The sequence below is a fragment of the Chlamydotis macqueenii genome, chromosome 4 (assembly GCF_036417535.1).
Source record: "Chlamydotis macqueenii isolate bChlMac1 chromosome 4, bChlMac1.mat, whole genome shotgun sequence".
Lineage (NCBI taxonomy): Eukaryota > Metazoa > Chordata > Aves > Otidiformes > Otididae > Chlamydotis > Chlamydotis macqueenii.
The window spans coordinates 14,161,281-14,186,506 of NC_141559.1; the positions used below are offsets into that span (position 1 = coordinate 14,161,281).

General features: G+C 37.4%; 1 protein-coding gene across 2 annotated transcripts in view; it reads right to left on the reverse strand.

The window, feature by feature from the left end:
* INPP4B (inositol polyphosphate-4-phosphatase type II B) overlaps positions 1-25,226 on the reverse strand; it is a 339,134-nt gene that overhangs the window by 70,518 nt on the left and 243,390 nt on the right. For both annotated transcript variants that reach the window (XM_086746361.1, XM_086746363.1), the window contains 3 exons: positions 20,644-20,748; positions 14,760-14,868; positions 4,623-4,800 (listed from right to left, as the gene is read on the reverse strand). In XM_086746361.1, the coding sequence (XP_086602487.1) occupies positions 4,623-4,800; positions 14,760-14,868; positions 20,644-20,748 (392 nt within the window). The remainder of the gene's footprint in view (positions 1-4,622; positions 4,801-14,759; positions 14,869-20,643; positions 20,749-25,226) is intronic.

A 25,226-nucleotide genomic window follows, 5' to 3' on the forward strand; every position in this document is an offset into this window, starting at 1 on the left:
CTTTAGCATCTTTAGGACTGTTTCCATGTAACAGCACTTGCTGTTGCCACCAGTCTGCCATGCACGTCCATCTCCTACAGTCACACACAACATCTGGCCAGATCTCCGCTACTCCTCTTACTTAGGAGGCTGGCCTATTCGCTCCATCAGCTGACACAACTCACTGAACAGGAGAGGGTGAGGTGCAAGGACATGTTTCCTTTCACTACAGGGGAGCAACGACTAGCAAAGTTATAGTGACAGGTAGCTGGGGAGAGTCACAATTTTGGTACTTCAACAACACTCCACAGGGTTCACCTGCGAGTGAGGACAGCACACACCCTGTCTCTGAACCACATCCACCACATCCCACCCAGGCTGCCAGAGCTCCTTTCCCCAGCCAGAGGCCCTGGTTCACGGGTGATGACGGAACACAAATGTTTCACATTTCTTTCACAGCACAATTACCTGCATTTATTTATCCCAGGTCAGTGGGATTTAGTTGCCTTCCTATTTACCCAGAACATACAGGATTGTCATGTGCAGGTTCAGACGCAGAACTGCCTTTGTGCACACAATCCTAACTAAATAGGCATGCTGAGAAGTATGTAGATAAGAGTCAGAGCAACCAGCCTGAACAAAAGCTAGGAAATGCTAGAAATAAAGGTTGCCCAGCCAAGCTTCATTCAGCCCTTACATGCTTCTTATGCAAAACCTGGAGGAGAAGTAGCAAAAAAGCCCAAATCAAACAAGTTTCAAACGTCAGCATCTATCTTCCTGGACTTATTTCTCCCAGTTTCTGCACTTTTCACTTCTATTCTTATCCTATTCCTTTTTGCTAGTACTTGCTCCCCCTCTGTATGCCTCTACTCCTACTCAACGTATTTTTCTTGCTTTTCCTGTCTCAATACTCCCTCAAAAGTTTACTGACATTTAGACCACAATGCTCTAAATAATTGATGTTTTTTTTAAAGCTCCAAGGGCTGGGTTAGGTACCTGCTTGAGAAGTTTCTGCTTTTTAACATTTTCACGATGTTCAGGAAAAAGGTATTTTTGATCCTTAATGGTTGCACATAGAAAGGCTGAAAATTTGCTGCAAATAAAACTCAAAAGTCTTAAAAATAAGAACCCATGTGATACCTAAGCTAAGTTATTTTTTTTAAACCAACATCAGGACTTCTTTCAGACTTAACTTGGGATTCTTTAGTGGTTAGGCTTGCCAAGACTACTCATCTCCCTGGCAATTTTACCAGACCCATTCTGTCTCCTCCTTACTAACTTGGTGCCTGAGGGAAAGAGTACTTCATCAGAGACACTTTTGTTCTACGTAGCCCTTCAGGACTGCCTCTTGGTAGTCCTGAACTGCCCTATAGGACAATTTCAGTTTGCTACATTCCCAGCCTCCATGTGATGCATGCTCAGAGAACACGTAGCCTTTGGGGAATATTGCTAGCAAACCCTACCAGTCTTCGCGGAGTTGTCTTTTCTTGCACGTTAACAGTACAGCTCCTCTTCAACACTGTTCTACAGTTCCATATCAAGAGAGTCTGAAATACTTCACTTGTCTGTCCTTAGAAATGACACAATCATTGTTTTGCCCCTCCCCCTTGAAGTTTGCTTGAGATCATTTCAGGTCTCTGCATCGGGTATGGTAGACTCAAAAAAAAAGCTTTAAATTTCAGAAAATTTTAGGTATTAGACAACTTGAAGTAAGGAATGCCCACTATGACTGCAATGTATATTAGGTAACTATCTGAAAAGTTTAAGTAATTTAATTAAATATAAATATTTTATAGGGAAAACTCATTTTAAAAAGCAAACTGGCACGGAAGTGAACTTCCATTTCTTCATATAGAGATTGAAATGTTTCCATAATTAAATTTCATTCAAAGATTCTGTTGGTTTAACAACAATCTACATTTTAACTACATTTTCTAACAGCTCAGTACAGCTAAATTTGCAGAACATCACTATTTATAAAATTGTATTGAAATCACAAAATAAGTCTATAGAAAGAAATGAAAACTTTGCGAATTCTTTTAGATACTTGACTAAAGAATATTTCTGCAAACAAAGATAGGCATAGCTGGAAAATGAATTTATCAAGCCTTCTGCAAGCTGCAAATGCTGATACACTTGTCGACAGCTAAAGGCTTCCTTAACCAATTAACAGAAAGTGTTGATAAAAGGTTAGTCTCAGGAAAACTACAGTAAATTGCAAATCATATATGTAGAAGTAAAACCATGCTTAATATGTGAAAATAAGCTCAATTTAAGAAGCAGCAGTGGAATTACTTGATTTAATTTTCCACTTCCAATGCATGCAGCCAGTCCTTCCATTTCTAACATAAATACTTAACTGTAATTCACATTATTGATCGCTCAGATATACACTCTGCTACCTTATGTTTTTAGAAAGAATTATTCTACATTTCAAGCTTAATATCTTAAAATAAAAAGTGATATGCTTTTTAATAAGCTCGAGGAATTTAATCGGCATGTAAATATTTTTTAGGACTTCTTCAAACATCTGTTTAATTTCCAAATTTCTGCCAGGTTAAAATGTAAGAGCATTTCTTTTTTACATATAAAAAGTATACAAAAGGTGGGAGAACAGAAGCACCTCATATGCCTCAAAAACACAGGTAGGCATCATGTAATCCTATTCAGAAGAGCATGCAAACCTATCTTAATATAACCAGGGGCACTCTGTTAGTCTTCGTTCTTCCATACTGTACCAGTTTATCTGAGGATATTGAGATGATGCTTTGTATTTGCCATGAGGGATCTAATTGCAGCACCGTGTGAATTCACTCAATTTGGGGTTTTGAAACTTAATATTGCCCTTCCCTGAAGTTGTTTCTTGGTCTTTCCTTTCATCCCCAGCTCTCTTCCTCTCTTTACAAGCAGCTGTCTGTCCACAATAGCTTCCTCAGCAATGGTCCCACTCTTTTTGTCAATTATCATCTTCTCCTCAAAGTAAATTTGAGAATACACAGGGAATAAGCTATTCAACTGTTCATGCAGCAGTTGTTCAGACAACTGGATTAATCTCTTCCAAGTAAAAGGTGTAGGCTAGACAGAAGCTGTGGGCTGCCAGGTGGAGTACATTGGGTGAGACTCCTGCTTCCATTTCTGGGAACCTGTGCTCATATACTAACCAATAATTTAATCCTAGCCCTGAAAAGTTGATATGAACACACACAACTAAATCACTAGCTATACATTTAAAATATCTGCGACTTTTCCAAGTCTTTTTTGGTCCTTTTCTGTAGTCAGACTCTCCAATAGGCCATGGTTCAAACAGTGGGTCAGTATCACAGCTGCCTGCAGCCACTCCAAAATCATTCACTCCTCCTGCCCAGACAAGCAAAGAAGGGAAGGGCAAAGCAAATGGCTATACCTAACATAAAAATTCCTTAGCAGCCAGGTCTTGAATCTTCCAGACAAACACTTCTTTGTTAGATTTGCTTTACTTCTGCATGCATACTTCTTTGAACTAACCACTAATGGAGCAGCTCCACTTTTTCTATGTGCAGCTAAAAATGGCCTCCTTCAGTACTACGTGAAAGGTATGCTATAATTGCCACAAAACCCCCTTAAATCCTCCCTTTCATTTCCAGGCTGAATTCTACTTTCCTATATATTCCTGCCATTCACAGTGACTCCAATGTTTTAAGAGTTACTGTGGATTTACACATCTGTAACCGGAAGCAACGCTTATCTCCCCCGTGGCTCCAATGCAATGCCTTCACAGTATGTGGCTGAGCTCGATACTCCGATTCGAAGCTCTCCCATTGAACGACGTACTGCTGGGATAATAGTGCTTAACAGACCACAGGGGTTGCCACTTCCCAATAGCTGAAGATGTATTGAAACAGTTATTGATAGCGTTATTAAGCCATATTGAGATCACACTACAGAAGGTATGGCCCATGAAGCGATGGGAAACTTTCTTCAACCCCTCTGGTCATAGCTATAGCGCTTAATATTTTTATAGGATAACATATGCTTAAAAGTACTTCAGACATCAGCTAATCTCCAATATCATTCTGTGAGACAGGTGGAAAATATTATTTTCCTCAATTTAGAACTAAAGAAACTAAGATGAGGAAGAGCCTACAGCTATAGAGGAATATAACAAGAGAAAGAGGATTTAAATTTGAGACCTCCTGGCACCAACTTCCTAGCTTCTCCTTCCAGATGGCATTACCATTTCTGCTCATGCTATTATCCTAAACCTTATGCACAAACCTGGCTTGCACTACCTCCCACAAGCAGTAGTCTGAAGTATCTCAGAAAAAGAAAGAAAACAATCATTTATCATCCCACAAAATTATTTACAATAATCTATTTCTAATAAACCACAGTATGTGGCCACTAGAGGATAACAAAGACACATGAAATTAAATTAATTATACTTTCAAATAAAGATAACCCTTAAAGATTTCATTAATTTCCTACATAGAAAGCCTACAGAAATTCTAAATAATATTCTTTTTCTGATAGCAACATTTTGAAGCTTATTTTAGCAGAGCTTATTTAACATTTCCTGATGCTATGAAAGTCAATTTATGCGGAAAACCCAGCAGTTAGAGGCTTGGTTATTCCATTTTCCATTGCTGTGAAGATTTGAATCTTACTTTTTCTGAAAGCATCTTCAAAGAATTCTTCAAGCTGTCTGGAGAATGCTGGCTTGCAGAATTAAGCAGCAGGTCTGCATGGCTTGATATGAGAGGTTGTAGATGATTGATGTTGCTGAGAACTTCTTTTGCCTTGGCTGTGTTTTCAGGTGAATAGTAAATACACTGGTATCCAGTACTGTAATAACAGAAAAAGAGTCACATAATGTCAAAATAATTTCTGCTATTTATAACAATGCTAAATGTGCTAAAAATCTTACCACTAGTTTTGTTTAAAAAAAAAAAATCTCCTTTCTTTAAGGGTAAAAACACATCCTTGCTTGAACAATAAAGGACAATGGACTGCTCACCACTAAATGCTCCAAACATTAGGTTCAACCTAATCATGCCTTTGAGTGATTGATCTTAATGTGAGATTTTTATTTCTTTATTTTAAAAAATGCAACTCTGGAGAAATGAAAGGTTTGATCAAGTGAGGTAACAATCACAAAGAGCATAAGGCTGCTTATTTTTTCAACAGAACTCCCCATCACATTATTAACTACCTTACGACTTTCAAAATGATTCATTGATGTGTTTAATCGATCATTGGCCCACACTACGTTTTGATTAGCATCGGTGACATCCAGGAAGTGGTGATAACCAAGAGTTATTTTCAATAAAAACCATGTGCTTAATTTGCAAGAAAAGACACAGAAATGGGTGTGGGAGTTAATTACTACAAAACCACACAAACGCATACTGCAGATGTCCTACTTTCCTTTTAACTGTTCACAAACTACTGTGATTCTTTTACATGACTTCTCTTCCTATCCCTCGTTTTCTTCCCCAACACTTACTAATTATGCAATATCCTTTTATACCATTATTCCAAAATACCATTTTAGACAGCACACACACCTTTATTGGTTCTTTGCTGTAATATACATCTCCCCATCTAAAACTCATGTACATAATCCTTCCCTTTATAAAGCCCTAGTTCAGCCTTTCAGAGAAACTAACCAAAATCTTTTGCAGTTTCAGATTAATCTGTAATGTTAACACAGGAAAAAAATTAACCAAGCAACTCCTGCAACATTACCAATGCCAAAGCAATGTACATTTTAATCCCTAGTTGCTTCTGTATATATCTCCCTTCTTTCCTCTTGTGTATTTTCAACATACATCCTTCAGTCTTTTCCACCCTTTCCCCACTGATTTAAATTTCTCTCCTTTCACATATCAAGATCTGAATTTTGACACGTGCAATCCTTTGAACTTCATGCATTACTTTTCATTTCAGTATTTTTCCAGATCTCTTTACTCCCCCATTTCCCCTTTGTGTCTTCTATTGTCCCTTCCAGTTCCTCCTCATTAGTTTTCTACAAATTAGAATTTAAATTTAATTCAGTAAATTACATACACACATTGAGAAGTCCAAATGAAGTCACTTCCATAAAACTTAAAAGGCTTAAGTTCTTAAAGGACAGATTGAAGCAGTCTTAAAATTAAGCCTCCTGCTTAGATACTTTGCTGACTTACAGTCCCTGTTCCACAATACCCCATGCTATTTTGCTGCCTCTCACCAATGTCTCCATTTTTTAGATAGGATTCTTTGCAGAGGCAGTCAGGATGAACCACATTTCAGTCAGTGAAGCTCTGCCATGATCAGTCGTGCTACCGGCCCCACTAAGATTACCATGCATTTGCAATTCGCAGTCCACTACGAGTTGCTAGACTGCTGAGTGCTGAGGTTAGAATTCTGAATAGATCAACAAAATGAACCATATAAATCGTCTCTCCTAATGAATTGGGAAAAAAAATCCCTATCCCTCTGAGAAATGGGGAAACGGCCACAGCTCTGCCTTCAGTGTGGCAACACTGTTAGTGAAATGAACTTCTGGAGTTTGATCTACCTCTACATTCACTACAACTCTCAAGCTGTCAGTAGATTGGGTAGAGACAAAGAGTAATAGTCAATGTTAATTGTAGTGAAGACATAGTCTTGTAAGTCTTGATACTTCACAGCGCTGGATAATCTTGTCTTAATTCCCCTTCAGGCTTCTCCCTCTCTTTATCAAACAGCCTTTTTGCAGGCTGAATCTGGCTAACACTGTTATCAAGCTCACCATGCCCATATTCCTTTGTGGTAATATTCCTCAGCCTTTAATTCCCAGATCATTTTCACTGATCTCCCATAGCTCTAAGCAGCAAAAAAAAGCTCCAGACAATGCTATAAGAAAAGAAAGAGGAAAGAAAGATGCTAAACCTGTGGGTAGTTCTCATTCTAATAAAGTCTATCATAGCTTTTAAATAAAGGAAATAGTGAAAAGAGAATGACTCTTTCTTCAGAATGAAGTGTTCTATCAGATCTCATTATTTGGCTAATTTTAACATTTCCTGAACCCCAGAAAGCATGAAATGACTCTAAATACTCAGTTCTTCCAAAATTTGAAAGCTACTTCTCCCCTCCCACCAAGAAAGTGCATAATTATTTTTGAGAAATGACATTTTTGGGAGTATCTGAAATTTCTAATTGTTGTGTCTCAACACCGTTGTAGATAAGATGAGCCTGAGATGTTCTGTGGCCTTACTGTTCATGAAAAGATGCTACTAATTCCAATTAACTAAAATTAGTTTCCTTAGAAACAACTGTTTTTAGAGCTTGCCCGTATATAGCTGTGGTATATAAGTAGTAGTCCTTAAAAGAAGCAGCTGCCAATAGAACAGATAGAGAAACTCTTCATAGGTGTCCTAATGCAGAAACTAGATGAAGGGAATTGAGAGTATGAAGAAACTTTAACTTTAGGGCAGAGGCCACATGGGTAGGTCCAGTGCTTGAAACCAGCAGCACTATGAAAATCTACCTTTGATATGTAAAATATATTATTAGTCATGCACCTTTTTAAAAAGCCTATAATAATGTCCTCGGGATTAAGTTTCAAAGCTTTCACTAAGCATATAAAATCACAGTTAATCACTTCCATATATTGGCACCATCATTAACTATGTATACATGACCATCAGTGGTCATTTCAGTTTTCAAATTGCTTTAATGACATTGTCGTGTAATTTGAATAAAGATTACATTGACTACATCTGCAATTTAAACTCTAAATTAACAAAGTTTTTGCCTGAAAATAAATACTGCAATATGCTAAATGTCTAATTTTTAATGACACTCCAAGTAACTCCATTCCTGCTGTTAACAGTAATTTGTGTGACTGAGTTAAATTGTCACCATCTGGGACTGGGTTAAGTTCTTTCAACAATGAACATTTGACCTCATATTTTTCACAGTCAAAACTACAGACATTAACAGAAAGAATACAGTTAAAGCACACACAGCAAGAACATCTACCCCCAGATAACCTCAAGCTTACGTACATTACTGAAGATACCAACTCAGTGGCTTATTTAAGCATCACATGTATTCTGTCTAAAGTGGGAAGTCATGATCAAAAATAAATTAATTACATAAAAAGCCCCAGCACAATTCACTGCCTCCGGAAATAAAACTAAACTATATGATCAGTGCTGAGGTTTTGAAAACAGGCCTGAGAGAGATCAGAAGTTCGATTTTTTTTTTTTTTTTTAACTTCCTTAAGATTCTCTTGCATACTTGGAAATGTTATGAGTTCTGTCTAATCTAACTTTACTTACAAAGTCCAAATCTCCACAAATCCTTATCTTGAAGCAATAGCTAAGGTTGTATGCGTAGAGCTTCTCTTGCTGTTCTTCTATTTCCTCTTCATTCCCAACTGACCCTTGGAATAATTCTGCATCAGTGTCTTCAACTGGTAATGGGACACGAGTTTCAGTGAAAGGAAAGGTCAAAATGCCTTTCATCAGCCCTTTAGACATCTAACTAGGAAAGATGCCAGAGTGGCCTAAGTGAATCTCATAATGAATCTTCCTAGGAAGACTCACTCCAGGAAGGTTGAATGCTTAGGGAAAGCCTTTCACTGTTTTTCAAATTAATTTTAGAATACCTTTACATTGGTGGAAAGATGCAAGTATCCTTTAACATAGGGGAGAATCTTATGGATGGTAACTGAGCATGGATCTTCTTAAAGAAGGACAACAGTACTGTGCCTCACAAGTCTGAGGCTAAATGGTGCCCTTCAGTGAAGCCTTTTCACAGCAGCCTACTGAAGTGCATCTTAAGAGAAATGATGTCAAAGTCATGGATCTGCTCTCCTCCTACCATTCCTAGAGTTCATGTATACAGAGGAGTTTCTTGCTTTCCAAAACATGTAGTCTTTTCTAACCTTTGCATGCAAAGCTCCCCCAGTAGCTCCTTTTCCCCTTCTTTTTCCAACCCCATACCCATTTATTTTATGACTGCTTAAAATGCTTCAGGAAATGCTTCAGGCAATTCTGTCCAGAAAGCCTAGTAACTGGAAAATACTGTGATGAGATTTTTGTATCTCAATGAATAGCACAAACTTTGTGGCAGTTTCTCAGCAAAACTTCCAACAACCTTAATACATGGATTTTATGGCCAGTGAAAAAATGTTCATCTCTATGAAGTTTAATCTCTCTCTCACACACTGTCATAGTTTAGCCCCGCTCGGGACCAAGCTACGCAGCCTCTCTTTCACTCCCCCCACCCTCTGAGAAAATGGGGGAAAAAATATAACAAAAAGCTTGAGGTTTGAGATAAGGACAGGGAGAGATCATTCAAGTTACTATTATGGGCAAAACGGACTCAACTCGGGGAAAATAATTTCAATTTATTATTTAAAAAAAAAAAAAAAAAAAAAACCAAAGCAGGATAATGAGAGACAGAAGGAAAAAAAAAAAAGCCCCCACCTCTCCCGTCTTCCCGGGCTTAACTTAATTCCTATCATCTTCGCTCCCGGAGCGGCACAGAGGGAATAGGGGTTACAGTCAGTTCATCCCATGTTGTTTTCTAGCGCTCCTTCCTCCTGGAGGGAAGAACTCCTCACGTTCCTCCCCTGCTCCAGTGTGGGATCCCTCCCAAGGGATGCAGCCCTTCACAAATGGCTCCAACATGGGTCGTTTTTCCAAGGGATGCAGTCTATCAGGAACTGGCTGCACCAGTGGGCCCACCACAGGCCACAGCCTTTTTCAGGGATCCGCCTGCCCCAACATGGGGTCCTCCACGGGCTGCAGGTGGATCTCTGCTCCTCCGTGGGCCTCCATGGGCTGCAGGGGGACAGCAGGCCTCACCATGGGCTGCAGGGGAATTTTGTCAGGCGCAACTTTATTCCTCCCCCTCCTTCTTCACTGATGTTGGCATCTGCAGCCATTCCTCTCACAAGAAATTCTTCACAATAGGCTGGCAGATGCCTCTCAGGTTCTCTTCACATCATCCATCTCATCTCCTCTTCACTTCTTGCAGCTGCACCGGGCCTAGTCATCTGCCCAGCGAGAGGCCAGAGGGTGAGGCCTGCAAGGCCCACACCTCCCCCTCTCTGCCCCCACTTTTTTTTTTTTTTTAAAATTTTTCTCTTCTTAAACATGTTATCACAGAAGTGTTATCACTGAACATTCCATCACCAATTGGCTCAGCCCTGGCCAGTGGTGGGTCCGCCCTAGACCTGGCCAGGTCCACCAGAGAAAGGGGAAACTTCTAGCAGCTTCCTGCAGTAGGTGCCACTGTAGCCCCCCCCCCCCGCTACACAAAACCAGCACACACACACAGATATATACACATACACGAAAAAGGAGAAAGTGAGCAAAGCATAACATCTCTCTGAGAAGTGCTGTGCATGATAGGCCATGGTTTCCCTTTGAGAATAAAGGTTACAATTAGATCAAACACAAGTCATTATTATTTCAACATCTCTGGGATCTTCTGCGCAACAGTACCATTTCAGGTTCCTCAGAGAATGGAACCGCATTGCAGGTTATGAAACTCAGATCACAGGAACCCTGAAGATCTCAGTGTTAATATATGCTGTGGTAATAAGTATGTTAGTGAAGGAGCACAGCTCACATCTTAGCCAAAAAACTAGGCCTTGTCAAACAAAAAAAAAGGGTCCTTGTAGACAGTTCAAACTCAAATTAAATTATTATAACTAAAAAAAAAATCAACAGAAAATCCTTTTCAGTACTAGTCCAGATTTAAGCTTGTCCTAATTTAAAGAAGGATATAAAGAACTCATCAGAAGTGGTGTACAAAACCACAGTGAATCACAGCACGTAATGCAGCTTGTGGGACACCTCTGTTTTTCTTGGTGGTTAGTATTGGGGCATTAAAAATCTTGTCATCATAAGTCTATGTGCTTTGGCTAAAGCACAGATCATCAAATTAGATTTTAAATAAGAAAAAGACCTTGGTGTACCTTGAAAATTATTTATAGACATTTTGAGCAGTGAGGCATTATATGTGTATCACTTACAGAATGTCTGCCTTAAATGCTCCTGCACAGCTGAGCTCTAGAAATAATAACTTGCTGTGCCATCTAGACTGATGAGAAGACAAGCCCTTCCATTTGCGGGAAGGAGGAGTAATCTATACTAGCAGGCCAACAGAAGACTGAATCTGAACAACTAACTTTCTCTTTTAGCTAGAAATGAGGAAGATTTAATAAAAAGAACAAACCAATAGAGCATTATGAAAAAAATTTCTAAAATACATGTATATCATTCATAGGTAATGAATATTCTGCAATGATTCAGCATACCTTAATCATCACACTTCAATTATTTGAATATAAATGCTATCATCCCTAAAGAAGATTAAAAAAAAGCATCCATTGTTCTTACTGGTCTTATGAAGTTCACTACTAGCTACTAAAGGGACAAACATACTAGAGTCGTGCCGTATAGACATGCCTGATGCTTTTTATCTATCTCTTTGTTGCAGATAAAGAACAGTACAGACTGCGAATGGGTTATAAAGCAGTGGACCTGCCTTCAGATCACATACAACTAAGTCTTGTTTTTCACCTGAAATAACAACTTTTCTCCCTCTTATTTGGGATCATATTTTTAGAAATTGAATCTTTTTTTTTCTTTTAATATGACTTGCCTTGTGGTAACAAATCAGAGAAATTGCAAAAATACTGCATTTTAGTAAGTATTATTATACAGTACCTTCCTCTCTTTCGTCTGCACAAAAATGTATATTCTAACAGAAAATATGCCAGGCCTATTTTCAGATACAGATTTCCCACATTCTTCTGTTTGATAAACTTTCATGAAACATATGTTTCACTCTTGTTTTGGCTTGGCAATTGCAAATGCAATCATGTTCTTGCAAAGCAGGATATAACCTTGTTACCCATTAACAGTTCTCCTCTTGTCTGTTAATTCCACAGCTACAGGTTTGAACAAGAAATATTTTGTGATATGCTGATGCTGTTGAATATAACTGTTTTAATAATCAGCCTGAAGGTTAAAGGCATGCAATGCATTCTGTCACGTGCCTTAACAATGTCTTCAAAGCTACTGGGATTGGCTTGAGTAATAATCTCTTCCCACATCTTCCTCTAGGTCTTCAGCTCAGTTAGCCTAGAGGAAACAGCTGCTAAATCTGCATTTTTTTTTCTGTTCATTTTATATTCTGACTGATATCTCAAGACGTCACTTCTTCCTTCAACCAAATCTTCAGAAAAGCTGCTCCCATTGTAAAACAGAAAATTTAAATTGTAAAAGCTGCCCCTGGAAATGCTATGTGCCCTCAAAGCATCCTCATGCAGTTAAACAAACAGGTGCATACAAAATAAAGTTGTCATTGCCACAGTGAAAGAAATTACTCCGTGGTACGAATGAGAATGGTCCTTTCATGTATCTATTTAAAGTAGACCCACTCTTGAATATTCAAATAAGTGAGATCGCATTCAGAGCTTGCTTTCTCCTGTCTTTCAACTCACACGAGTTCTTCTAGCTGAAGAAAAAAAAAAACAACAAACAAAACACAAAGCCAAATGTAGAGTTTTCTCTGAGCTGATCTCAGACATAGAAGGGGAGATGAATTTTGGAGGTTTCTTTCTTTCTGCTTCATAAGAATTCATACATTAAGCTATCATTTCTTCAGGTCTGGTAAGCGATTTGCTAAAAATTGCAGTCCTGTTTTCAGTGCTCAAATTTAGGTTTGTTAGCCTGACTCAGGCTCTTTTTTTTAGGAAGAGTTTGACAGTACAGTAACATAGTTACCCTAGTTATATCATCCTAAAGACAAGACTTCTGCTCTTCCAGGGGAACAAAGAAACACAAAGAAAACTGCACTGTCAGAGTAAAGGTCCAGTATCCTGTCCCTGAAAGTCACCAAAATGCAGGTGCTTCTGATGGATGCAGAAAAGTCTAAGAAGCAGGGCAAATATAAAGTGATGTGTAGACACTTTGAAATAGGTATAAAATGTGTTGGTAAAATCTGCACAAAGCTTCACCCAGTGCTCCTGAACACAATTCTCTATCAACTCAGAGGTCTACACGGTTGAGACAGTGAAATAAGAGTGAATGGAAATTAGAAGAGGCTGTGCTGCACTGAGCATCCTTTGCCATCCTACTCTTTTGACATGTAATACTGCACAAGATCCAAAGAAAGGAGTCTAGCCCATCATCTTTTCCTCTCCCCTATTATGGGCAACTAATAAACAAGGGCATTGTCTATTCATTCCTCTGAGATACTGTAATATGTCATCTCCCAGGAAGAACTCAAGAAAGACTAGGTCTCTTCCCTGTAAGTCATTTTCCCTTTTTTCTCCAATGAAGAGAAATCATAGAAAATAATTTTAAGCTTCCCTCAAAGCTATCCTCCATTTTGGGAAATCACATTCTGCCAATGTGGATATGCTGCAAGATCACGCAAGTGAGAAACTGTTCATTTTGAAAGCTGACCACTGTGATGGCTGGAACTGCAAAGTTCTTTACATCACTTACAACTTTAATTTCTTCTTATGAAATATAATAAAAACTGCAGTAAATACTATTGCAACTGTGCTAATCAGATAGTTAAGTAGCAGATACTTTAAAGAAATCTCTTTAGACATATCTTGCTTGATCTGGAAGCATGTACTTCATAGGCCTCGATTATCATGGGGATAAGGCTGCCTATACCAGCCTGCTGACCTACTGTTAACACAAAGTCCACTCACGGGGCTCATGTAGTCACTGATATTCGTGTTTCATTGGCAAGTTCTGTCACTGGAGGTGGCCAGCGAAATTAGAGATTTTAGAAGATTTAATAGAGGCCTTCATATCATGCAGTGCAAACAGAAAAAGAATAATAATACAGTTTTCAAAGCAAATACAGCTGCTTTTTTTTCTTTCATTGATGCCAACTTCTAGTCAATCTAGAAGTCACTAATAGACTTTTATAATTTCTCCTTTTATTCTTTATGATATTGTACCTACGAAACTTTTTTGAGCATTGAATATAATGGAATTAATTTTCTACGGAAAGTCAGGATTATTTAGATTAGCATACATACAGTACTTCCTGCACTCCCTTTTGAATGCTGTGCCACTGACCGCATTGGGTTGGCACAGTCTGAGTGTTGAGCCGTCACAACTATGGGTGCTGCCAGTGACAGCTGTGGCTGCTCAAAACTTCTTAACAGCCACAGCAACAAACACAAATACGTCCAATTCTTAGTTAGCAAAATGTGCAATTAACACTGCTGTACATGTTCAGTGGTTAACTGAGTACAGCAATAAACTGAAACCCCAGTTAAGGCCTTTATCTTTGCTTAGCTTCATTTTAGCTTTCTAAAGAAAAACAGTATTTTCTTATTTACTTCACAGGTGTGCTAAAAATATCTTTTTGTTCACATATGCCCAGGGCTGTCAAAAATGAAGATGTTACCTTAAGCTACTCTTTCCTTATTGAAAAATTAACTGTAGCTATTTTCTGCTTATAACAAGAATTACCAAAGAGGTATCTCATTCTGAACAGCATGTTTTCAAGCACTGATATACCTCAAGCTTCCTGAAATATGGGAAGAATTTTTTGTTTGTGTTCTGAGTAAGGCTTGACACTAAAAGTAAACTGTGCTTCAATTTTGCAGTCCAGAAAAGCAGGGAAGATAAAGGCAATATTTTATGAATGCATCCTTTTCCAGTTCTACTAGATTTTAATCTTCCACGGATTCAGCAGGGTGAAGTGTTTTGTTACTCAGTAAGCTCATAACATTTTAATACAAATTTAATTATATTTTCCTACCTACTTATAAAAATACTTACTTTCGTCTTTCTGCCTCAAATTTACTCAGCAGTTTTCGGAGACCACCATTCTTAAAACCTTGGAAATGGGCTGCCGGGGCTCCCACGGTGATGACATCATACAGAGCATCTGGAAGAGGAACAGACAAGCACAGAGATTTGCATGTGCCTATACCCAAGGTATGGTAACACTATGGTATCTACTCTACAAGACACAAGGACAACAAGCCTGCATTAATTCCAAGAAATAATCAAGAATCTGTGCCTCAAGGAGGCCCAAGAACTAATAAATCTTTCCACACAGACACCTGCACACCTTAGAAAGTTTACCTGATTTATTACTACATCTAAATTACATGCCACGGTGTAGAACAATATTCTAGCTCTGCTCTTTACATAGCTGCCAAGCTTTGTGTATTTCCCTTTAGTGCTCCTTCCATTATTTAACTCGTAATCATGTTGAGATGCACAGATTCATGCCTTTTACAGTCAAGAGACCATTATGATGGAATAGTCCAACTACTTGAATAATACAGGCTACAGAATTACAGCTAATGATTCCTGCATCAAGCCTATGTCTTCTGGTTGAGTGGTGGCATTTTTTTTCCTTTTCTTTTTTTTTCCTTTTTCTTTTTTATTTTTTAGGAAGGGGGGAAAAAAAAAAGATACACCCGATCTTGATTTAAAGACTTCAAGTGACAATGAATTCACTGCATTCCCAGAGAAATTGCTCCAATGATTAATTAGTCTGACTAGTAAAATTCTCCATTTCTCTTCTAGTTTGAATTTGCTTAGCTTCCACTTTCAGATATAATTACCTGTTTAACGCTACACTGAAGAGCTCTGTTCTATGACATATACTTACATTTTACATATGCTTATAAGCATAGAGTAAGTCACTTGTTTTCACTTGAAAAGCTACTAGAATGGGAAATAAACTATACTATTGAAACTTTTGCTGAGACAATGAACTATTGTTACTCTCTATATGTGCTTGATGTCTTGTGACATACGTGATGAATTTTTTCTATGGATGTATGTTTATAGAACTGGAGATGAAGCATCTTTTTAAAAGCAGCTTCTTATTTTGTACCTGTGATTGACTGTCAGTGCAGAGATAAAGATTCCATTACATCTCAAACCACAATAATTATTCCTTCAAAGTTTAATTTTACATTTGCAGAATTTACATTTGCACTAAGCAGTACCTCTTTTGTGCCCAAGCTCACTGGAGGTGTAAAAATACAGGCCAGAATATCTCATTCTTAAAATGTATTTCTAAAGGAAACATCAGAGGATTTTTTTTTTTTTGTGAACTATTTTACTCATCAAGGAAGCTTTTAATGTAAATTAAAATCTAATCCTCTCCTAAAATAGAACTTTTCTTGCATTCTGATGATAAATATCCCTAGAAGCAAGAACACTGTACAAATGATTCACAGTTAATGAACTATGCTTTACTTCCAGAGCTGAATCTCAAAGCATAGTCACTCTATTTGATTTGAACTTTAATGAATTGGTGACTCTTCAATTTCCACTTAAAAGGAGAAGTGACATAATTTAATTAGCCTCAGGTGAGCTTCAAGATTCTTAAATAGCCCATTCCTTCAGGTCTTCATAGAGAATTATCCATGACACATAATCTCGGGCTATTAGAGCTCCATCAGTACTTGACAATAAGTAGTTCTATTGCTTAAAACAATGGTGGCTTGAAATCAAAATAAGAGATGAAGTCACCAGGTTAACTAGATAATGGCTTCTGAATATGTTTACAGATAACTCAGGAAACTACATTTAAAAGACTAAAGCCTGGTGCTTTTTCCAATTCTCTTTTAAAAATAAATAGTGACCCTACTTATAGTTACTTTGGGAGAGATTTACCCAGAAAGAAGCTTTCAGTCAGTCTGTAGCTTTTACTTAGCATGATCAAGGAGCAGCTGTTTGAGACACAAACACACCCAGAGCAGCTGAGCGCCTACTCCATGCAAGCGAACACGGGTGAGGATGGCAAAGAAGAAGAAAATGTCTATGACTCTGGTGATGGGCACAAAGCAGTCTCACTCCCACTTCCCAGAGCACAGTACAATGGAAAGTGCTGCGTGACTCAGGAGGAATGCCTTGTGATGTGCTCCATGTATGCATCAACGCAGCTCCTTGTGAAGGACATGCAGTGTCCGCATGGGTGCACTGGCACAGGAATGCTCCAGTAACTCAGAACAATCATCTGCTTCAAGAACAGACTATTGCTGACAACCCTCTACAGTGGAGATAAAGCTTAAAATGCAGCAGTCTCGTAGGAGCTGTATCATATTGTCAGCGTGCTCCCTCAAAATTATTAATTAATAGATGTCAAAAAAACCCTCAATCCTTCCTCAAATAATTACTTCAGAATTTGAAGGAAGAAAATGTAAAAGATCAGAGTGCAAGGAAATTGAGCTTTAAATCAATCATTTCATACTAATTATTCTGACTCAGACACACTCACCTGCTGCTTATACAAGTAAAACACTAACACCAGTTACACACTCACAATTCCTTCACTCTGCAGAAATACTTGCTCATCGCTCCTTCCCGAATAAAACATAGAGCTTTTGCAATATGGTGACAACCACAGTGACACAGTAGAAGTTCCATAAATCTAAGCTTTATCAGAACAATTTAAAGAGCTGAGGGATTTTTATGTCAAGCACAGGTCAATCTCAAATTTAAAGCAACCTGCTTGCCTTCACAGGAGGCAGTCAGTGTCTCACACTGGCCGGAAGCAAAATAAAAATCTCTTCAGTCCATGAAATTCATTTAAATCAAGCACACTTAATACATGAAGAGAGACAAAAGCACCTCTGTGAAGGTTTACATGCTTTTGGGTTTTTTTTGGTTTTTTTGGTTTTTTTTTCCCTTTCTTTTCTTTTTCCTAGCAATCTTCTGGCTATATTCCAGATGCCCTTTGATATATACCAAGCAAAGCATGAGAAGAGAAATACCAACTCGACATCAAGGTCCTGCTTACTCCAGAATGATTAGTAATTGCTACAAACTGTTCAAAGTTTAGCTCTTTGGTGCTCATAAAATGAAACTTATTTCAGTAAACTAAACAGATGGGACAGTTGCTATGTAATAGATACAGAAAAAATTTCTCTGAACAAAGGTGAATACAACAACCATCTTCAATTACTTTTTGTTATATTTACCCTATAGTGCTATCAGAACATTCTAAACACATTGAGGAACTCATTTTATATAGAGAGAAATAAAATGAGCTCCCCATAACCAAGGTGTCATTCTTCCAAAAATATGTGTAGGCAGAAAATCCCCAATTTTCACACAAGTCCTCTTCTTCATTAACATTTAGCAATCTCTAAACTCGAGTGTAACAAGAACAGTGTTACCTAACTCTCATGTCAGTGGAGTGAACATCAGCTAAAGAAAAAAAAAAAAAAAAGGAGAGTTTTATAATTTAAACAAAGTTCTGAATTTAGAATTCTAATATTTACCTCTTCCTGCATCCTTTTCAATTACAAATTAGTCATATGCTACAAGCAAAGTGGTTTTGGAGGAGAAAGGAGAAAATTCATTAAAACCAAAGTGACACTCAAGTAGTGTAAAAGTTGTAGGTGATTAAGTGGCATATTTCATTACACTTTTTTATTTAGCAAATAAACATACAATGCCCTGTTCCCAGAGAGGTTTTATTGAAAAGACATAAAATTAAGATTCTAGCCACCTGCAGTCACTACAAATCTAAAAATACTTTTGAGCTAATTAACTAACTTCAAAACATCAGCTAAATTAAAATTTGTGCTGTCATATGCTGTCACTATAAACTACCATCTTGTTAAAATGTTCAGAGGCACTGTTGTTTAGTAAAAGAAATGAGGAAATATTGAACCAATACAGTATCTAACAGACAATCAGAAGTCCCCAAGTTCCAACTTGGAAGTGGATGAACATCACCAGTACATAGTACAACACTCCTATAATTATGATTTGTACTTACTATTTTACAATCTGCTTAGATGCAGAGTGTATTTATAAGGCAAAAACCTTACAGAGTGTAATTTCCATGTTTCTACAGTGACAGCAAATTAAAAATTATTCACAATACTATGATTTGCTCATATGTATCTATAAATATAATTTTTTATGTGTAAAGAATGCTGCTAAAACTATATGCAAGCAGCAGGGACAGAATTCTGTATTAAACAGAATCACAGATGACATAACAGAAAATTATCTCCCTTTCCAAAAAGTATTCGAAATTCACAGTATTTTTTAGCATAATCAGTGAGACACTTGCACTTAACACTATGCAAATGCTTACGTGGCACAGGGTAGCACCGAATAAGCTGATTTAGGCACAGGCAGCACTGGGCTCGTTAAGGCTTTGTAAGAAATAGGATATATTAAGTTTAGAAGTAACACTGTCCTTAACTGTGCTACTCACATCACCTAGGCTGGCGAGTTCATCCCAGCAATCTCTGGGAGGAAACATACTCCGATCTATCACTATCGCTGGTGGCACAGTGGGGAAAAGAAAAAAAAGAAAGGAAAAAAAAAACAAAAAAAAAACCCCAAAAAAAACACCAAAAAAAACCCCCACCACCTTAGAAACAAGACAGGTAAGATTGGCTTTTACACTACACTGACATTATGGATCACAATGAAAAATTAAGCCGATGCCCTGGAAGGATGTGAATCTTACTGAACATTGTGCATTGTGTCAGTATGAATCATGACAGTATTAGTTCTGCACTGCTACCAGAGAATATTTTTAACCACACAGAGGTTACCAATACATTTCAGTGAATACATATTTTGCATTCACTTATTTGTTTGAAGTGTCATAGAAGCAAAATGAGCACAATACTCCTGGAATTTATTTTAAAGAATGAACCTAAAAGAAATTTAATCAACCACTTCTCAGTTTTCTGAGATCTGCAGTCAGTATCCAAAACACGATGCTACAGAGCATGAGGCAGAAGAATCTCTTGCACAGCTTTAACTTTGCACTCAATTCCTACGTTTCAGCATAGATTCATCAGGACTTCTAATCAATCTCAGTGGCAGGATGTCTGGGTGCAGGTTTCAGAATTTGTAGAGAAGCTGGTCACTTCTTTGATCTCATAATTTATTAAAGTGTTGTCCTCTACTGACAGTACATACTCAGATGCTCTAGAAATATTCCAAACAACATCCAAACCCGAAAGCTTGGGTTTTAAAAGCAGATGCACAAGCCTGAGAGAATGAAACCAAACTCATCAGGAAAACAGGCAGATTCCACATTTGAACACAAAACAAAGGCAGGAAATAATCACAGAGAAATTTTCTAGAGCCCATTAAACAAAGTTAAATATTAAACACATCAAGCCTGGACAGCAGTAGAGATTTTTAAATAATGAATTTGGAAGCTTGATTTTGATTTTATTTAAAAAACCCAAACTAACCACCAAACAAACCAAAAAAGCAAGCAACAATCTAGTCATACAAGAAACCTTCTGTATCAAGCCATACTGTATAAATCTTGCAAAGAGGCTAATACTGTACAAACTTCACTGATGGGCAAAATGCATGCAACATGAAATGAATCTCAGAATTTTCTTTAAAAGTCATGGTACTTCCTATGATATTCTTTTCTCCTCAGTATTCTTCCAAATCCATTGAAACCCAAATTGGACATAAATTTACTGAAAAAAAATTTAAATCAATTTAATAATATTACTTTCCATGCTTTTAAACTGTAGCATCTTTATGTCCCACCTACAAAGCTTAACAAGACTGATAGAAAAATTAAGATACTTAGATCTCAAAAAGGGCTGAAACGGAAACCATACATCTTAGTTGCCAGTTTAATTGTATTCAAAGCATACTTCGTCACACTTAAGGAATTTCTCTGCAGAATACACTTTACCTTTCAATCGGGGACTATGCACGTGCATTCTTTGCAGATGAAGATTTATTGGGATGAATTCTAATGTTTTTTCTCCTTTGCTACAGCTCGATTTGAAGGAAGAACCTGAAAAACAAAAGTTTAAAGAATCATTATCTTAAGCACCCAGCAGATGTTTTGTCTTCTTTTTACTGTGAGGACAATGCTTGTATGTTAGCAGTCCTTAATTTACTTTTAATGTGTAATTGTATATTAGGAGAAGAATGGTTCACTAACCGAGTCTCAGCATGTATCCATATTGCAAGCAACAAACCAGCTTTTAATTCACAGAACAATCTAAGTTTTTACTCTAGGTGATAGCCATTTTTTTTTCCTGCTGTCTGAAATCAGTCTGCTGGAAACAATGCCACAGTTAACGTGCATCATGTTTATTATGTGCTAAAAACACAGGGGTATAGAGCTATGATGGTACTACATTTTCATCAAGCAAAAATTTCTTTTTCTTGAAACAGAAGTATTACATTAACTAGACTATGCATTCTTCCTAGAAAGTTCAAACAAAGAAATATACACTAGCTTAAGAAAAGCTATAAATTAGTTTTCTTTCTAAAAAGACAGAATCACAAGCACCACAATGCTCTGGGGAAAAAAAAAAAATCTGGTTGCATACTTCAAAAGTTTGAGATTATGAGTAACTCTATGGTGGTATAAACCAATACAATTCAAGTCTGACAGTATAAAAATGTAATTTACATGGAGATATTTGATACAGCACATATATCTAAAATAAAAGGGTGTCTATTAGGAAGAAGAGGTACTCTTATCTTCTCACTCAGGCAGCCCAACATTTACTTAGACCATTTTTTCAGCACTCTATCATTTTGCCAACTATTAATCATTTGGCGTAAATTCCTCCGATTCCGATAGGATTAAAAAAAAAAATTAAAAAAAAAATATTAGGAAAAGTTCAACTTTTTATTGAAAAAAAAAAAAGAATTACTTGAAATTCTTCTTTTTGACTTGCTCAATCAACATTTGCTAGAGGTTATCTGTTGAAACTGCCATAGATTCTACGAGGACTAAGGACTGAGCCTCCCAATGCAAATCATACTGCCAGAGAGCACCAACGAGGCTCCAGACCAACCAAGCCTGCTTAGGCTGCTACCTAAGCTTAGTAACTTAAAGTAAGAATTTAAGATTAAGAGCAAAGATGGAAGAAAAGCACTTGACACGAGTCAAAGATTCAGATTTGATAGGAAACCTGGGGATACAGGCTGAAACCAGGAGTCATTGATGACGAAGAATAGCAGTGGGAAACCTGCATCTGGAAAGTGCAGAAAGACAAATTATGGGAGCAGTGAAGGAAACTCAAACTTTATCAGAAAACAAATGGGAATACTGCAGGTAACAAGAATGTAAATCCTAAGGAAAGAAAACAGAGAGAAGGCAGATTTTTAATGAGAATTCAGCCTAGACCATGATCAAAGCTTAAGGAATGATAACTGGATCTGAGACAAGGAAACACTGGTAGAATAAGAGGAGAAGAAGATAGTAGATTAAAACAGACAGGCAAAAAAAAAAAGAGTAGAAGAGCCTGCTCTCCCTGGAGTACACTTCTATCCTGAGCTGGAGTAGAACACATGCAGCTTGCTGAGTCTTGTTATTCCTCTTTTCAGGGAAAACCTGTGAAGCAAAAATTCCTTCCCATCCAGCGCCAGAAACATATGGGATAATAACCACCCACTCCTACCCGTTATTCTGTTTAGTCAGGTATGAGAGATCCATGCACTGGAATTAATATCTCAATCTGCATTTGCCAGTGTCATCCATAGGATAAAACTAATTTTCAGTATAGTTTGTTTGATTTTTAAATAACTTGGTAAGTTGTATTTAAGAAAACTACATTCCCTTTATTAAAATAGTTGTTATTATTGTTGCAAGATTAAACTCTTCAAAGTTAGGAAAAACCGCAATATAGACAGAACGTTCATCTGAGGAACTGTGAACTAGACTTCAGTGACATATTACATACTAGCTTTTTCCAGCTCATTGAATGTTTAAGGTCTTTGCTGCTCACTTCAGAAGCACTGATTCAGTATTTCATTTGCAACTTTTACTTCAGTATCTGGATTCAAATATACTGCTCAAGCCTCCCACAAAGACAAGATTATTCGTTTCCTCAAACCCGTCTACTGTAGGTATCACTACGATTTCTAAGGGCTTTACAAATATTTACAGAATAATTTTAACTGGCGGAGTAAAAGGGTTATTATTTTATCCATCCAAATGGCAGAGAATAACTGAAGGTTGAAGCATTTAAGAAACAATGCATCAATATGAGATACAGAGAATCTCATTCTGCAGAGTAGCCATTATAACACAACATCACGTTCCATTTTGGAAGCACAGCTCCCACCGAGCTGAATTACATCTGTAAGTGCTGACTACTTCTGCAAAACAGCTTGTGTCTGTTGCCAGGCTTCCAAAAAGAACATCACACGCTAACCACTTCTGAAGCCCGACTTGCCTGGTGTCACACAGCATCATAGGAACTTTGTGACAGAGGCAGGGATAGTGTCCAATTCTCCAGAGCAATATTCAGTTGCCTTAACCTCAATTGTCTTTTCTTCTCCTTCTAGGGCTGAAAGAATAATAGAATTTTCAGTTTGGTGACTGAAATGAAAAAAAACCCAAAACAATCAGGGGGAGGGAAATAATTTTGGGTCAAACTAAAACAAACAAAGTTTCAAAGTTCTACTCCCTTCCAAAATCACCAAATTTGTGTTTTAGATTAACCTGAAGTGATTTGTATTGATGTTACCTAAACCTTTTAGATTCCTGTTATTATGTTTCCATGAAACAAAAATACTTGTCATTCTCTAAAATTCTCCCCATTTTTAAGGATAAAAGTGTTTGCCAAAACAACTCAAATTTGAAATAGTTTAAACTTCCTTACACCTTAATTTTCAGTAAATATGCTGCTAAGTCAAAATTGCTGTGTAGCACTAATGAAGTTTCCTGGTAATTTTTTCTTAAAATTGAGAGATTACAGTGAAAGTAAGTGGTCTACTAACAGCCTTCTCCATTAAATTCCACAAATAGCTCAGTTGAGTGTGAAGTAGGTATCTCTCAGAACAACCAACATGTGATTGTATAGGAGGAATGAAGGAATATTTTGGGGAAAAAAAAATATTTGGAGATGCTTTCTCTCCTTCTGTACATTGCTTATGAGCAAACAGTCTTCCCTAGTGCTGATACAAAAGGAGACTGGAGATATGTGGACCTAGATGACTTGCACAGAGTTGGTCCTTCAGAACTGTTTCTGACAAGATACATGTAAAAAACTCCTTGTTTAGGGAAAGCAATTGTTAAGTGAGTAACAAAGCAAAAATGCTAAACATGTTAACAGCAACCCTGCTTTTGATGTATCAAGGAGAGAGAAGAGTGTCCATGAGTTGGTGCTTCCACATATCTCTGGCTGCCAACACGGTAGAAAAGCAGAGGCAAAACCACTCCATGACTTTCCTAGAGGAATGCAGCCAGTTTGCCTTTGCTTAAAATAAGACTTCCCAAAATAACAATCTGACTCAGGAATTTTGCATCTGAGGTCAAATAACAGAAGCCTGACCTAGCTTAGAAAAGCAACCTTGTAGAGTTCTTCAGTAGAAGTACTTCTGATTGCAACCAACCCCTACTAGGATGGGTGTTTATTTCCAAGCAGATCTGGATCTCCAGTGCAGGCACACAGGTACTCCAGAGCACCGCCATTTTCAAGCTCTTTCAGAATGGAGAGAGCTGCCTCAACCCAAACTTGGGGGAATGTGCTGACAAAGATGAAGTACGAAGTCTACACAGGCTGAACTGTGCAAATCTTTTTTGGCATGAATCTCTGACAACGGGAAAGTAAAGACTGTGTTGAAATATACTGACTTGGAAAGTATGAATTAAAGTTGTACTCACATCTATAATCTTAGCATTTTTTACCATGTGAACACTTAAATTTCCACTCTCTACAATGTTCTCTCAATATTATTTTTTTGTGCAACTACAGTATGAAATTAAATCTATGTCTGTCTTGCTTTCTTATCAAACATTATAATCCTGTTTTTTAAAGCTATAATGTATACTGTTTATGGAGAAGAATCATCCCAAATGGATGATCAAAACACGGATTTGAGGTTTTAGCCTAGCTCTACATATGTATACACATGTCCTCCACTCCCGCCCTTGTATTTATAATTTTGAAATGCTAGACCCCTATGGAACAACTTTAAAGAGACACTTACTACTCAGAGGATTTACAATCTAATTTAACTTATGACATAATAAGAATAAAAATATTATAGTGCAAGATTAAAAGTAAATATTGTCTTAATGAGAAGGACTGTGCTATTATTTGGCTTTAGAACATGCACATATCCCACTGATCAGAACAAAATAAGTTTTTTAATAAGTTTTCACACAAGATGTAAAATCAAGGGTTTTCCAAGTATAAACAGGTATCTTACTGGCACCGTATTAATAAGGGGGAAAAAAAGTGTTGTTGAAGAAATTAGATTTAGGTATGTACCTGAGTGCTGGCCTCCAAATTAACACCTCCTCGG